The sequence below is a fragment of the Talpa europaea genome (assembly GCF_964194135.1).
Source record: "Talpa europaea genome assembly, chromosome: 11".
In the NCBI taxonomy this organism is placed as follows: Eukaryota; Metazoa; Chordata; class Mammalia; order Eulipotyphla; family Talpidae; genus Talpa; species Talpa europaea.
Genome location: NC_140078.1, coordinates 79,450,337 through 79,465,577, shown reverse-complemented (window position 1 = coordinate 79,465,577; position 15,241 = coordinate 79,450,337). Strand labels below are relative to the sequence as shown.

General features: G+C 42.1%; 1 protein-coding gene across 23 annotated transcripts in view; it reads left to right on the top strand.

Moving 5' to 3' along the window:
* ARPP21 (cAMP regulated phosphoprotein 21) overlaps positions 1-15,241 on the top strand; it is a gene marked incomplete at its 3' end in the record, with an annotated part of 105,141 nt that overhangs the window by 48,041 nt on the left and 41,859 nt on the right. For 17 of the 23 annotated variants that reach the window (XM_084248000.1, XM_084247998.1, XM_084248004.1 and 14 more), the window contains 4 exons: positions 3,172-3,353; positions 4,196-4,300; positions 4,658-4,918; positions 9,335-9,461. In XM_084248000.1, the coding sequence (XP_084104126.1) occupies positions 3,172-3,353; positions 4,196-4,300; positions 4,658-4,918; positions 9,335-9,461 (675 nt within the window). The remainder of the gene's footprint in view (positions 1-3,171; positions 3,354-4,195; positions 4,301-4,657; positions 4,919-9,334; positions 9,462-15,241) is intronic. The other 6 variants (XM_084248005.1, XM_084247995.1, XM_084248003.1 and 3 more) reach the window with 2 other exon arrangements.

Below are 15,241 nucleotides of genomic sequence, written 5' to 3'. Positions count from 1 at the left end.
GGTGCTGCAGTAGCTGCAGATTGCTAATAGTGGTGACCCTTAACCCCTTGCACCACCAAGGAGGCCCCTAATTTCTTTTTTTTTTTTAGTTTATTTACTTATATGTATTTTACATCATTGTTCATTTTTAAACAATAATTGCTTCCCCCCCCCTCAGGTGTAGTCCCCATAGAATTCCCTTCACCAATGCACCTGTGCACCATCACCTCAGTCTCCTGTGCTCCTCCCTTCCCCCCCATCCCTCTCCCTCCCCCTCCTACTTGCTTCTAGTTTGAATTGTCCCAGGGTTCATTTCCTTGTTAGCAGCACATTTAAAAGCTCTTTGTGGGGAGGAATGGTATTTGGTTTCTTTCTTGTTTGTTTCTCTGGATTAGATAACAAAGTCTTGGTCACTGAGCAAGGACTCAATAATTAGATATTAACAAAATAATATCTAGTAGACATTATATATATTGACATGGATAGAGGAGTGGTTTTGCACAGAATTCCTTGTGTTTGAGAGGAATGATTTCTCTGCATTTAATCCTTTTCTCTGCCTTGGCTCCAGTCACACCACCCTGCCTTACCTCTGCCACTGCATTCTCCTACCTGTGCCAACACATGTGCCAGGACCCCACAGGGCATGCTTGTGCAGTCCCTGAGATGAAAACACCCTGAAGCTGTATAGTCCTGAGTCAGCTAGCCTTTTGTTCGCCTTTGGTCTTCAGCTGATCTCCTACTAATTGCCTGTATTCACTTGTAATTGCATCTGGATTGGTAAAAATGGTAGAATAGAGAGATTAGACAGAATCATTGCCTTCTTAAAAACCAGCAGTCACCTATGCTAGCTGCCCTTGATTTGTTTTCTTGCTTACATCCATCTTCTTTCGCTTTTCTCTGTTCTGTGGGCTTCTCCAGCGAGCATAAAAATCAATCACCTATACTCTCTTCTCTTTCCAGAAGAACCTGCCATCTCCCTCCACTGAAGACAACTCTTAGTCCTTTTCACATGCAATTATTTAGGAGTATTTCTGTCTTCTGGGCTACAGCATATTAATAAGATTCAAACAAAGAATCTAAAATTTATCAAAAAGAACATCTGAATATTTTGGAGTTACTTTTATGACCCGTAGGATGGTCACTTTTCACACTTCCTCAGTTCTCACTGGGGTAAACCAAAAGTCAAAGAATATCGTCAATGTTCTTCTCATGTCATTTTGTGTGTGTGTGTTTGTGTGTGTGTGTAAGCACACAATGAGATGGATTTTGGAATGATTTCAGGTGAGGTTGCTGTGAAGAATTTTGTTTTTGGAATATTACGGTACCTGAGATTGTCCTCTTATATTTTTTAAGATACACATTTAAAAAAAGAAACTAAATAATAGACCACTAAATGAGCTGATCCATTATGAATATTGAATGATTTTTTTATCCTTTCCCAAATTGCTGTTTTTGGAGGGAAAATGCTTACAGATATCAAATCTAGAAGAAACTTACTTAAAAACTAAGTTAAACAAAATGCAGCTAAAATTAAATGACAGTGATAGGAAAACAAGCGCCATTTGAAGAACATTTTCTAAATTTAGTGATTGTTCTGTGAATATAATTCTGGTGCATTTGCTGTTTCATCATAGCATACTGTGATTGGTTGTGAAACTGTTATCAGAACTTCTTTACTTCTGGCAGGTATATGTATGAATAGACAGGATTTAAGGTGTCCTGTTGCACATGCACACAAATATTTGGGCTGAAATTTTCTATAATAATGGGAATGGAGAGCTGCTACTGCAATTTCTAATTGACCTGAAATGTTGTCCATTTCTCTCTACCTGACAGTATTTCCTTATGACCTCAGCATTTGAATTCCAACCTATTCTATTCTAGTTCACTTTCTTAATTTAACTTACGAATCAATGAAGAGCCTGATCTACACACACCTGGCATGTAGCCCTGGGTACAAACTTGCATATGTGAATACCTGAGTAAACAACTTGCAGAGTGAATCGTAGTACACATGTCTAGTCCCCATGAAGGCTCCCTGCCTCCCCTCAGAGGTCCCAATTATTTGTACTTCTATTGTCACTGATACATGTTGCCTGGTCTTGCATGTAATAAAAATGGAATCATACAGAAGCTGCCCATATGTAGCTGGTTTGACTTAACATATATCAGCTAATTAGTGTAGCATCCATTTTATGAATGCTCTGACTGAATACCGTACATTTCTTTCACTGGAGCATTGTTTCCTTTGGGTCAGATTCTATATTCTCCCCCTCTGTCCTATTTCTTTTGGTTGGGAATTTTCTCATATTTCTGGTAACCTTTCATTTGTCTTCCTATATCTACTACTACAGAACAAGGCTGGTCTCCTCTGCCATCACATGCATGCACCCTGAGTAAGTGCTCACATAAGCCCTGGATACCACACCGATGTGTGGGGAGGCTTCAGGGATGTGTTTGTGAAGAACCCAGCCAGCTCCTTGATACCAAGACAAGGAAGATCTCCTCTAAAATACTAGCCTCCTTTTGGGAGTTCTGTTTTTTTCAGGCATTTTGCTCAGGTTCATGGGAAATATTTCCATGACTTCAGCTTAGAGACAAACATTCAGAAATAGCAGCAATAATAACTGTACTGAATGATGTTATTTCAAAAGGCAAGTAATATGTATTTGCTATTTCAAGATAATTCTGTGAAGAGTTTATTACACATCACATTTAAAATCTAAATCCCCTTGTAATCCTTGTTGTGTCAATCTTAGAAGTATGTGAGTAGATGTGTTAAGTTCTGCTGTATATATAATATATGTTGGGATTAATAATGATTCTGAATTGATGACGAGGCTGATGAAGTTAAACAAATGTCTTCGGGTAAATAATGAGTCACTGAAACTGGAGTTGTGGAAATGGAAAGTAGTCATTTTCCATCTTGCTGATGGCGAAGATGCAGGGCTGCAAAACACAGGGTTTCATGTAGATCGTTTCTCAAATGGCCTTCTTCACTGGATGCCACTGTCCCCAGGGGTGTGTAGCTTCAGCAAATCTCCCTGCAGCTGTGTGACATATTTGTTGCTGCTCACTTCGTTCTGGGCTCACACTGTTACCTGGCTTCACCCAATGGGTCATATGCATTTAAGTCTTCATGTTGGTGAAGGCTCCAATGTCCTGGATTGCCACTGTCCTTTTGCCTTGCAGGCCAGCCCTTTGTGAATCCTGATGGAACCCCTGCAATATACAACCCCCCCACCGGCCAGCAGCCCCTGCGAAGTGCAATGGTGGGACAGTCCCAGCAGCAGCCTCAGCAGCAGCCCTCTCCTCAACCACAACAGCAGGTCCAGCCACCGCAGCCACAGCTGGCCAGCCCACTGGTCACTCAGGTGAGGAGATGGCTGGAAGGCAGAGAGGTGAGGGGTTCTAGATGAAGCATAGTCCTCAGAGTGGCAGTTAACCAGGAAGAGGAGGTATTTTCCATTGGTGACACCATCATCCACTCTACCTCATGAGTAAAACCTGGCAGCTCAGAGTGCCTAGTTTGGGCTGAGAGAATTTCATCTGCATACAGACGGGTGCCCCATTCAACAACTTGCATAATGAGGACATGACACTAGGGCAATGGATGGCAAGTTTTTTTCTTAAGTCTAGATACTATTTTTAATGTACACAAGAGATAGACTGAACTCCTATTGACATCCAGGCCTTTGCCTCATCTTGCTCACCTACTGCCAACAGACCTAGTGCTCCCGCCTGCAAAGAGACCATATTAAAGTCTTTATCAATGGGAAGATTAGCAGTCAGTTCTCTCCAAGGTGCTCTGGATGTTCATAAACTCCTTGAGAGAGATTGAGCTGCCCTCGTTTCCTAGGGAAACACATGGAAGTGTCCAAAGAGACCTGAAGGATTCCAGGGTAGGTTACTAGGGTGAACCTTGTTATTCATTATTTTCCTTACTTAGTCTTAGGGCAGTAACCCCCCAAAATAACATGAGGAGTATCACAGTGACTTCTTAAAGGAGCGCTCACGCTGTGCACCAAGCCTCCCTCAAGACCGGATGGTCTGTTCTGCATGGCTTCCACTTCCCCGGGGGTGGCTGGCTCCCCTCTCCTGGGTGCACTGATCCCCAAGACACTAAGGGACAGCAGAATGCTTCAGATGAGACAGCCTTTGGTGAGATTTAACTCCAGTCTCCCCTGTGACCTGATCACTGTTTCTTTCCCTCCAGTCTGTGCAGGGGCTGCAGGCCTCCTCCCAGTCAGTGCAATATCCAGCCGTGTCTTTTCCTCCGCAGCATCTCCTGCCTGTGACTCCGCCGCAGCCGTTCTCCATGGTACTGAACTGTCTGTGTGTGGCTTTTCCCCCGGGGCGGGGGGGGGGGGGGGGAAGGAGAGGGGATGGGGGGGGCTGTTATTCACTGGCTTTACCACTTGCATGTGCTGGGTGGGTGCCCTGGGGTGACTCTGAGAGGTGTTTGTGTGTGTGTGTGTGTGTGTGTGAGAGAGAGAGAGAGAGAGAATATGTTTCATTCCAGAACATGGCAACCCATCCCCAAAAGAATGGTTTCCTTTCTGTCATCTGTCCACTTTGAAGAGTTTACTAGCTAAGCAGGAAAACGAATCTGCCTCTATGTGCTTCCCATCACTGGGCTGGTCTTGCTGATTGCCTCCTTTATTTCTGTGGCTTGCAGAGAGATGATGTGACCACACAGTTCAGCCAGATGACCTTGAGCCGGCAATCCTCAAGAGAGACTCCTGAGCCCCCATCTGGTCCTGTCTACCCATCATCCCTCATGCCGCAACCAACCCAACAACCAAGCTATGTCATCGCTCCTACAGGCCAGCAGCTTTCTGCAGGAGGGTTCTCAGGCTCTGGGCCTCCCATCTCCCAACAAGTCCTCCAGGCCCCTCCCTCACCACAGGGATTTGTGCAACAGCCTCCACCTGCACAGGTAATTGTGCTTTTGTTCCTATCTGTGACCTCAAGCTGATGTGTGATGCATTTTGACCTCCATATTTCCATGTAGGACACCATAGGTCAGCCTGCTTGCCTTGCTGGGCTATTTTCTATTCTCCACCTATGGAATCTGGCCTGTTCTACTTATCACTGGTGAAAAGGCTTGGGACTCAAAACATGGGTTTCATGAGACCAACTCAGCCACCCATAGCACAAAGGGAGAACATCCCATTTTCTGGGCTGCTGGTGCAGAGGCCAAAGGAGAACAGTCCCTGCAGTCTGGTGTCCTGCTTACTGCATGGCCTAGAGGGGGAAAGTCTTGGGGTGGGCTCAGCCTGCCCCGGGGGACATTTCGCCTCCCTTGCTGCTGCTCTGGAATGTGTTCTTTCCTTCTTTATTGATTCGTAAATATTTTCTGGAGCTGATTGGGTACTCCAAGCAGGAGCACCTTCTATGAATATAAAGAGGAAGCTAAGTCGACATCCACTGTCCTTTCCTTCCCCCGGGGGCAAGCGGAGCTCACGCATGCTCTCACAGGTAGCCATTAATCATATTTAATTGACTTGAGCATGTAAGACACCACAGATCACTGATTTTTACTGTCTTTTCAAAGACTGATTATGTGTTACTGTTCACCACCAAACATCTCTGGTGCTCTCTTGGGTATCCCTTTGCAGAATATTGCAAGTGATTACTGTCAAGTTGTAAAATGCACAGAGACATTTTCTGGTCCATTTTCAAGGCACACATATCCCAAGCAAATTCTATCCTAATTATGAAATATTGCATTGGATGGGCTGTTTAAAGTACAGTGTCACCTTTGTATCATTCATTTCACTGCTTTAACATCTTGAATAAATTATTTTCTTTTCAAACCATCTAAAACCCTCTACCATAAAAAGATTTCCACTCAGTTGTTCATTTTATTTTGAGTGATTAATTAATAGTTCATCTTCAGTTGCCATCTTTGTAATGTCTCTTTGCTAGTAGGATTTAAAGAGATGTGGAAAAAATTGAAAGTTATAGCAAAAAAGGCTTCATTAATATATTAATACATTTTATTAATAAATTAAATTATTTAAGTTTAATTATTGGGCTATTTTTTAGCCTAAGTAAGATCTGTTTTTACCCATTTTTGCTATCAAAAAGAAGAGTTGTACGTGCCTCCCCTGGTGGCACAGCAGTTGAGCACTGTGCTGCGAAGCTGCCCACAGCCTCTGCAGCGCCGATTGGATCCCCGGCCACCAGGGAGGGTCCCACATGGCGTGACAGACCTCTCCTGCCGCGCCCGCTGCTCCCCTCAGCAGTGTATCTTGTCAGTCTGCCTGTTCTGTTCCCCACTCTGGCTCTGGTGAATTCTCTCACCCTCCCGTGCTTCTGACTGTACCCAGTGCTTATATAAATAAATAAATAAAATCTAAAAAAAAAAGAGTTGGCAGAGTAGGCAATTGAAGATATTTTAAAAATCTTGATGAAGGAATTTCAATATCTGTGCACTGCAGGAACAGAGGCAGCTCAGATCCCCTGGTGTGTCTGCAACAGAGATACATTCATTCCTTCTTCAATAGTTTTAAAAATAGAAGAGGTAAGGAAGAAAAAAAGACAAAGCACATGTCCATTGTTTGTGATCAGTCTGGACATCCATGAACTTCTTTTGAAAAGAACTGCAGTGAAAGGGGAAGGGGGTAATCCACAGTGACATTGATGGCAGCAAACATTTGAAAACAGGATTACCTGACTATGGACAGTGACTCCTGAGTGATGGTCTATGGGTCTATGTATTACATTTATGCAGAGAATGAACTTATTTAATAACCTTCAAGGTCAACTTCATGTAGCACATCATGTGAGCTTTCTAAATGCCCCTTGGAATTTGAAGCAGGAAGCCCATGTACAAGACAAAGGGACTGAAGAAGGAAAGTGATCAGTGTGCTTATATTTTATAGTGTCTTGTTCTTTTTCCCTCCTAATCCACTGACTTTTTGATTCTTCATGTTTTCATGTAGTTCCTTGAAAATATACATTTCCTCCTCTTTAGGCTGTTTTTGCTCCTTTCTCTCTTCCCTTCCACCTTTTCATGATGATCCTTGAAAGAGTCCTCTGGGGCCAGCACAGCTCCCTTCCTCTATGTGAGAGAAAGACAATTAGCCAAGTGTCCATTTCCCACTTGCTTCATATGGTTGGGAATGTAATGCCCAAAAGTTGGCTGACACTGCATCAAGGAGAGGTTAGCAGAAGTAACTAAACCCTAGCAAATCTTGTCAGGTATCAAAGAAGGTAGGGGAGACTGGGAGAACAAATAAGAAGAAATCAAAACCTCTGTGTCCTAAAACTGAGGGGCTTCCTCTCTCCTCCCTTAACCTGTATTCCTTCCCCTCCCCTTGAAAAGGAGTTGTGCTTTTCTTCATATCCTTGGTGCCCATCAGGAAATTGTCAAATGTTTGGCCTCCATCTCTTATCCCTGAGGTATTTTCATATTTCATATTGAATGTAAGAGAAGAGACCAGAGTTAATCAAAACAGTCTTTCCTAAAGAAATGAAATGCTGTTCTTCCTAGAAGACATAGAAATATAATGGTGATGAATAAAATTAGATAACAGCTGTCCTTTTTCTTAATATTAGAAGGTTTCTGATATGTGGTAGTAATAATCTTTAATGGCATTCCAATTTACCAGAGCATAATTAAATCCTATTATTGCTCCATAATTATTTGGGTTTTGATTGGTATAAATTGCCTTACAAAGCAAGGGCGAAGTAGTAAGATCAAATCACTATAAGCAATATGTACAATAAATTATTCGGTTGTCTACAACCGAGCCGTATTTGCTGCAGATTCATTCAATTTCTTACCCTTGAATAGCCACATTGTTAAGACAGTCAGAATTATAGTTCACAATGACTCCCTGGGATTGCAGAATCGTGGATCCACAAAGTGAAGTCATCTTTTGTCACTACTCTAAGGCAGGGAAACAAGCTAACCTATGTTTCAACACAATAATGAAATAGATAGGTCCAACCTGACACACGCAAATCAGAAATCAAAATAACCATCAAAATCACAGTTTTCAAATGGGTCACTCACAGTTTAATTCATTTTTTAAAAATATTTATTTATTTATGCATACTAGAACTGAGATGTAGGGCCAGAGGTGCAGGGGGTGAGAGGATTCACCAGAAGCAGAGTGGGGAACAGAACAGGCAGACTGACTGAAATCCACTGCTGAGGGGAGAAGCAGGCAAGTCAGAAGAGGTCTGCTGCACTATGTGGGATGCTCCCTGGCTGGCTGGGGATCAAACTCATACTACAGTGGCTGTGAATAGCTCATAGCTTGCCACCAGGGAGGCCCACTCAGTTTCATTCTAAGTACATGTAATACTCTCAGGCTATGTACTGACATGCCTTTATTTATACTTTAAAGAAGGTGAGAGAAGAAAAGTCAGAGGTCTGTAAATGAAAATAAATATGATTAGTAAGAAAAAAAATGGCCTTAATATGGATGATCTGAGATGGGCAAACATCTTTCCAGATCAGATGACATTGGATTTGAATCTTATTGGAAGTAATGACAATATTTTCAGCCATTCTCAGTCATTACAAAGTGATAGGTGACTCAAACAACATTTTAAACATATATCCCTTTTTACTCTGAATGTCATTTTTTTGGATCCTGGCTAGATACCAAGCAGAACAAGCACTTTAATAGACCTCACCATGTTTCATAACACCTTCACTGCTTCTTGTAGGCTGGAGAGTAGCAGTTTTTTTGTCTCACCTGTGTTTCCATTAAAAAAATGCAAGTTAGGTCTATTTAAAACTACCACAACAAGTTGGCTGTAGATGATCATCATCCACTCTTGTTTTTTTTAAAAAAACAAAATTCGGTGTCTCAAGACAACTGTCATCGTGCTGGTGACCAGCTCTGCAGGGTCAGCAGGGGTGGCTCATTCTGTCGCATGTGGTACTGACTCTGGTGATTGATTGGGGCTGGACAATTTCAGATGGCCTGTCTCCCCAGCAAGCTAGTGTGGCCCATGAGCAGGGTGCCTCTATAAGGCACATGCCTTTTTCTCCAGCAGGAGCATCTGCACTTTTTTTTCCCAGTGGGTGGGTTTTCCTGCTAGAGAGTGGAAGCTGCAGGTCTTCCTAAGGATGACCTGGGGAGTCTTGGAGATAATCATTTCTGCCAACAGCATTGGTCAATATGAGACCCAAAGCCAGCTCAGATTCAAGGATTTGGGAAATAGGTTCTGTTTCTTCCCAGGAAGAGTGACATGCACACACAAGGACATGGAAGGTTGCATGCTGTCCTCACACTCGAATCATATCACTTCATGAGATGATAATATGTTGTATGTTTTAAAGACATTTCTTAATTCTCAGTTTCCTGCTATTTGTCTCTTTCTTCCACAGATGCCCATCTATTACTACCCATCTGGTCAGTACCCTACCTCAACCACACAGCAGTACCGGCCCATCGCCTCTGTTCAGTACAGCACTCAGAGGGCTCAGCAGATGCCACAGGCAGCACAGCAAGCAGGTACTTGGAATCCGTTGCCCATTTTCTCCTCTTACCTGGGAATTTTTACATGTCAATATCTCAGTTGCCCTCTTCGGATGAGTATCCAAGCTTGGCCATTTAAATTGGATCATTTTCCTTCCTCAGAGAAGAAAATGGAGTTTCTGATGAACTCCATTGGAAAAGTAGCAGGTGCAAGAAGGTGACACCCAGCACAGGCATGTACCCTACACTAGCCCTCCAGAAACCAGCGCTAGGACTTCGCAGTCTGTTTTAAAGCAGAGGGTCACCCACAGCCCTGTCTTCCTAGGTCAACCTTTGTTATTTTTCCTTTTCAACTTAAAGAGCGTTCTAGCCCCTGTTCCTAAGGCTAGGGAACCAGACGAGGTGGTTCCAGACCCTCCTGAATGCACTCTTTTTAGAAGGTCCCTGACAGCACAGCCCTGCCCCGCAGGAACTGACTGGACGGCTCACTCTCTCCAAGGCCACAGCCTCCCGCCCAGAGCTCGGCAGCCACTGTGCAGTGGGAAGGGGGGCCGATGCACTGTACGAGAGTGAGTAGCAGGTCTCACAGTGAACCGGTCTCTTTCCCTACTGTGTCACACGCCCAAGGGGATGCCGTGACCCAGAGCTCAGCAGGATCCTAGCAGGGCTGAGGGACTTGGGCCAGGGAGAGGTTTGTACCCTTCCTGCTGACCAAACTGCAGTGAACACTGCTCATTGTCATGCCGAAGATGCCTGCCCCAGGACTCTGCCTTCCGTAAGTAGGTCATGCCACAGGGCTCGCGCTCCCCACCACTGCGCGCAATGCCTGCTCCCCATCTGCTGTCTGCCTTCCGTATATGTCTCTGCATCTGGAATGCGTCCAGATATGTGTCTGTTGTACAGATAGGAGAGGCGCCATTTTTAGAAGCTGTGGCCAAAAGCACGATTCTTGCCAAGGGTGAATACCAGTGGGACATCCTAAGGGTCCCAACGCTGACACCGGTGGCGTTTTGTCAGGTTGGAGCAATAATTAAATTCCTCTGACTTGGGGATAACTGCTTGTTTGTTCATTCATGGCATGGCCTAGCTGAAGTCTGTGGGAGAAGAACTAGAGAAATGTACAGTTAAGCAGACCTTTTCTTGTTTTGATCCTTAGTCATTCGGGAAAGAGTGTATCTTGACTCCGAGTTGACTTTATACTTTTAATTGGTAAGAACACAAAAGGGTTTCAAATTATAAGCTATCTTACAAAAGATATTTGGGAATGCTTGTTGTCTCTAATTGTTGGGAAATGTTATTGTCTCTATCATTCAGTGCTAACTGCTGTCATTTCAGATCTACACTCCTGAAATGTGTTGTTGGCGTTCTGAACTGTCTCATTTTCTCCTGATGTTTATCTCATGTTTGTGATTTATAATCTCCTAGCCATGGGTCTAGGGTCAGGAGGGAGGTTTTCCTTTTGGTTACCAATACCTTTAGAAGAAGAAACATGCAGATATGTAATTATAATTATTTTTCTAAACTTTTGTTTAGTGCCATGGAGTGACCATTGTCTGAAGAGAGATCTCAGAGTTGGTGTGAGAGTAGTATAGTCCACGCAAAGGAATGTGCTAGAACACAAACCTGCAAACTCTGGTGTGTGTGAGGGACTGAGAGAATTTAATGCCTATGTTAACTGGGCAACAAAATTAGATTTAGGACAAGCCTCGAGTTTCTCACTGACTTTTCTCCACCAACTCCTGATGAGTGTCAATACAAGGGAGAACATGTGTGAACGTTTCTGCTCTTTTAAAAGACAGCATGGAGAGCATGGAGGTGGGCAGGAGTCCCTCGACATGGGGACCTATCTGACCCCAACTCCAATCCAAGGCAGCCTGGTGGCTTTAACGTGTCCCAGGCTCCCACATCACCTGGAAATACCACCTCCAAAGCAGCATAATGGCACTGTAATCAAAAGAATGCATTCTCAAGCAGCAGCCTCAAAATGCAAACAGGCGTGCCAGGTATCATGGAAAGGCATGGCAGTTAACGTGGTCGGGGGCAGGGGTGGGGGTGGAGAGAAGGGAAAATGGCACACAAGCACTTACTTCCCTGGAAGTGACAACATCATACACATGAAGACTAAGACCTTTGAGCATCTGGCTTCTGTGACCAGCACACATCATACCAAGCCTAAATTCCCAGTGCGGTTTCCACATTGTTGATTTACTGAGTGTCTGAGGAGGCAGATGGTCTCCCCAACCTCACTGAGAATCATCTCTGCTAATCAAATCCAGGCAGTTCTGTCACAGTGTATACAGACTGCACCCTACAGCCAGGGTGGCCTCATGCTGAGCTTGGGGAGACTAAGGGAGGCCTCCCAAAGGAACATGGCAGAGTTTTGGGGGAAGTAGCTCTATGTTAATGCTCTGTCTCATAGAGGGAAGTCTCTTTGGATGACTGTACACGTCATATTTCCTGGGAGAACTTTAATCTGCCTCCAGACCAGTGAGAAATGACACCATTCCAGTGATACCCTGACTGGCTCTTCCTCCACCTCCCACCATCTTATACACTTGGGATCTGAGCCTCTCCCATCTTCATCTGGCACTGACACCAGATTTACCATTGTACCACAGTAAACTCAGCTTTCACTTGATTAAGTATTAGAGTGGGACAAAATTATGTCAGTTTTAGCCGAATGAGATTTTAATCCCATTTGCTTCTTGGCAATGTTCTTAATCTTTATTTAATTGCAGTGAAAAGTGTCTCTTCCTTCTCCTGCATTCTTGGCAAAATTGAAATCACTGTAAGTCACTATATCTTCCCTAGGCCTTAAACCTAGACACACTGAATTTGTATAAAAAGAATTGGATATTTTACAGTTGATTAAAGAGGAGACTTGCATGACTGAGGTCTAATATTGGGTCTTCAGCTCTTCTTCCTGGTGATTTTGTGGTATTGGCTCTACAAGTGGGTGATAAAGTTGCATATGGAAGAAGAAGCTTGTGTTGATAGTGATTATAAGTAAAGGATATTATGTTAAAAAGTGTTGCTGAAATTAAATGGTAGATTTGCCCAGTGATGTCTGGACTTTGTAACTACATATATATAGGGAAAAGGTATTATAGAAAAACCTCTAGTGGAAAATTTTTAAATGTCAATTTGGTATGATCAGGTATCCCCAACTCAAGGGCACAGTATTCTGCATTAGGCAGTCATTGATAACCCAAAGCTGCATAGAAAGACAGATTAACAAGTTATAGCTAAAAACCTTGTAGTTTTCAAAATATTCACATTTCAAATGATTTGGAAGTGGGGTTGCCTTACATGTGAACAGATTTATCTCAGTGATCAGATACTGAAATAGAATACTGGTGAACATATCTTTTGTTCCTTAATATTCAAGTTTATCTCAGTAGGCAGCTATTACACCACTTTCAGATAATATTGGTGTCACTATAAGTTAGCACTTGCTTAAAAATATCTTTAAGAACACAAAAAGAACACAAAAAGGTTAATGATTATATCCACCATTAGGGCTAGTTGCTGTACTCAGTATTTACAAACGCAGCATTGTTTAATCTCCACTCCAAATTTACATAAGAGATATTGGCTGCTAGCACCCTTCTTGTACAACATGGATACTCAGACAGGTGAAGTAAGTTACTTGGGGTTCCAAGGCTGATCAACTGCAGAGGAGCAATCAGACTTAAGTGATTTTAAGACTGAATGGTAACAATGTAAACACGGTTACTAGTTTTGAATTAGTTTACTGGCTTGGATGATTATGTAGAAACAAGCATGTTGGGATTAAATCAGGAAACCCATGTTACAGAGGCAAGTAACATTTAATTAGTTATGAAAGTTTACAGGTTGGCTTAATAGCAGAACACAATGGACTCTGAACTTCTACCTCGCAACCTATAGTGGGTTCCATATTACTTTGCAAAGTTGGTCAGTAATAAATGGCAGAAGAGCCAAGACATCTGTGCACAAATCACACAGAAGATATTGGGGAAATCCTCGTGGTCTGTGTCTCCACTCCAAATTCCTGTTTCATTTTGACTTAAAAATGAAGATATGTAGCTTCATTCTTGAGCTTACCAAAATCTTGAACATTTCCTAAAGCAACAAAAATGAGGTGGTAAAGGGCTATCCAAAATCATAAATGGACATTTGGGGAAGATTAATCTCAGGTTTATTATCAAAAGATTATCAGTCTCGTGAAATGAGCTGGGAAGTGCTCCATTCTTTTCTGTTTGGGGGGGAAATGTGTAAAAATGGTGCCAAATCTTTTTTAAATGTTTGATAGAATTCTTCAGTAAAATAATCTAGACTTGACATTTTCAGAAGCACTGTTTTTTACTGTATTTGAAAACAATTTCTGGAACTTTGTAGTTATGAGTTCAATTTGCTATGGCTATAGGGATTTCCAGATTATCTATTTTACCTTTTCCACGTTAGGGCAGTTGGGATAATGAAAGAATGGTCCCATTTCTTCTAAGTTGTTGAATCAATGAGAAGAAAGTTATCAGTAACATTCATATTATAATACTTCTAAATGGCTACTTTCTTTTTATTTTTGTCAACATTGGTAGATTTATCAATTTTATTGACCATTTTTTTGAGAACAAGCTCTTTTGCCATTGATTTTCTCTAATGTTTTACTCTTTCAATTTCATTGATTTCTACTCTTGCCTTCATTATTTTCTCCCTTCTGCTCATTTTAGTTTTGTTTTGTGCTACACTGTGTAGGTTTTGAGGTAGGAAGGTAGATTATTGTTGTAGACATTTTTTCTAAAGCAAGTATTTAGTACTCTAAGTTTCCTTCACACCCCTACATATTCTGTGCCCTACTATTTTGATGTACTGTATCTTTGTTTTTATACATTTGTATATATATATTTCATTTGAGTCTTCCTCTCTGGCCTATGGATTATTCAGAGTTGTGTTGTTTAATGCCCAGGGATTTGGAGAGTTTCCTGTTTCATCTCCGCTATTGATTATAGACCCATTCCAATATATTCAGAGAATATGATATGTATGGTTTCAATTATTATAAAAGTATTGATGTTGGTTTTATGGTCCAGGATATGAGTGATCTTGGTTCCATCTTGAAAAACTGGGTATTCTGCTGTTGCTGATTGAAATGTTCTAAACATGTCAATTAAATCCTGCTTTTTCCCCTTGTTTTTCAGTTCCTATTCACTAGGTCTATCAGTTGCTGAGAGGTAGATGCTCATGTCTTCGATTATAATAAGACTTTGTAGAGTTCTAAAATGAACCTCAAAGCTAAGGTTACTCCCAGTGTCCCTCAAGTGCAAGAATGTAGGCTTTGAAGTTATTTGAAGCATGTTGTCATGTTCCTTTCCCAAATAAATAAATGTTTTATTTCCTCGAAGAATATAGAAACATTGCATAGGAGGTGAAGGTCATCTGACCACTGGGGTTTGGGTAAGCTGTTTCTATAAACGTATGCCCTTATCTCTCACTTGCCATACTTTCAGCACTGCTGCTTATTGTCAATAAAGTTATGTTAGGCTTAGGTTTAAAAAAAATAATATTGATAGCTGTTTACCATAGAGAATCCAGCAGTTCTACATTTTCTAAATGTACCAGGAGGTTTTGTATTCTTAAACATCATGAAAATAGAGCAACAGGAAGTTAAGATGGTTGCAGAGCAGGAGGGGAGGAAAAACACAAAACCTGGGGGTATGGATTCTATAAACTGTGACAATATGTCATCCTTTTTTTTTTTTAATCCATGTCCTCTCCCACCTCCCCCAGCTCTCAACCATCTGCTGGATGGTTTGTTTTGGGAAAAGAAAAAAAAA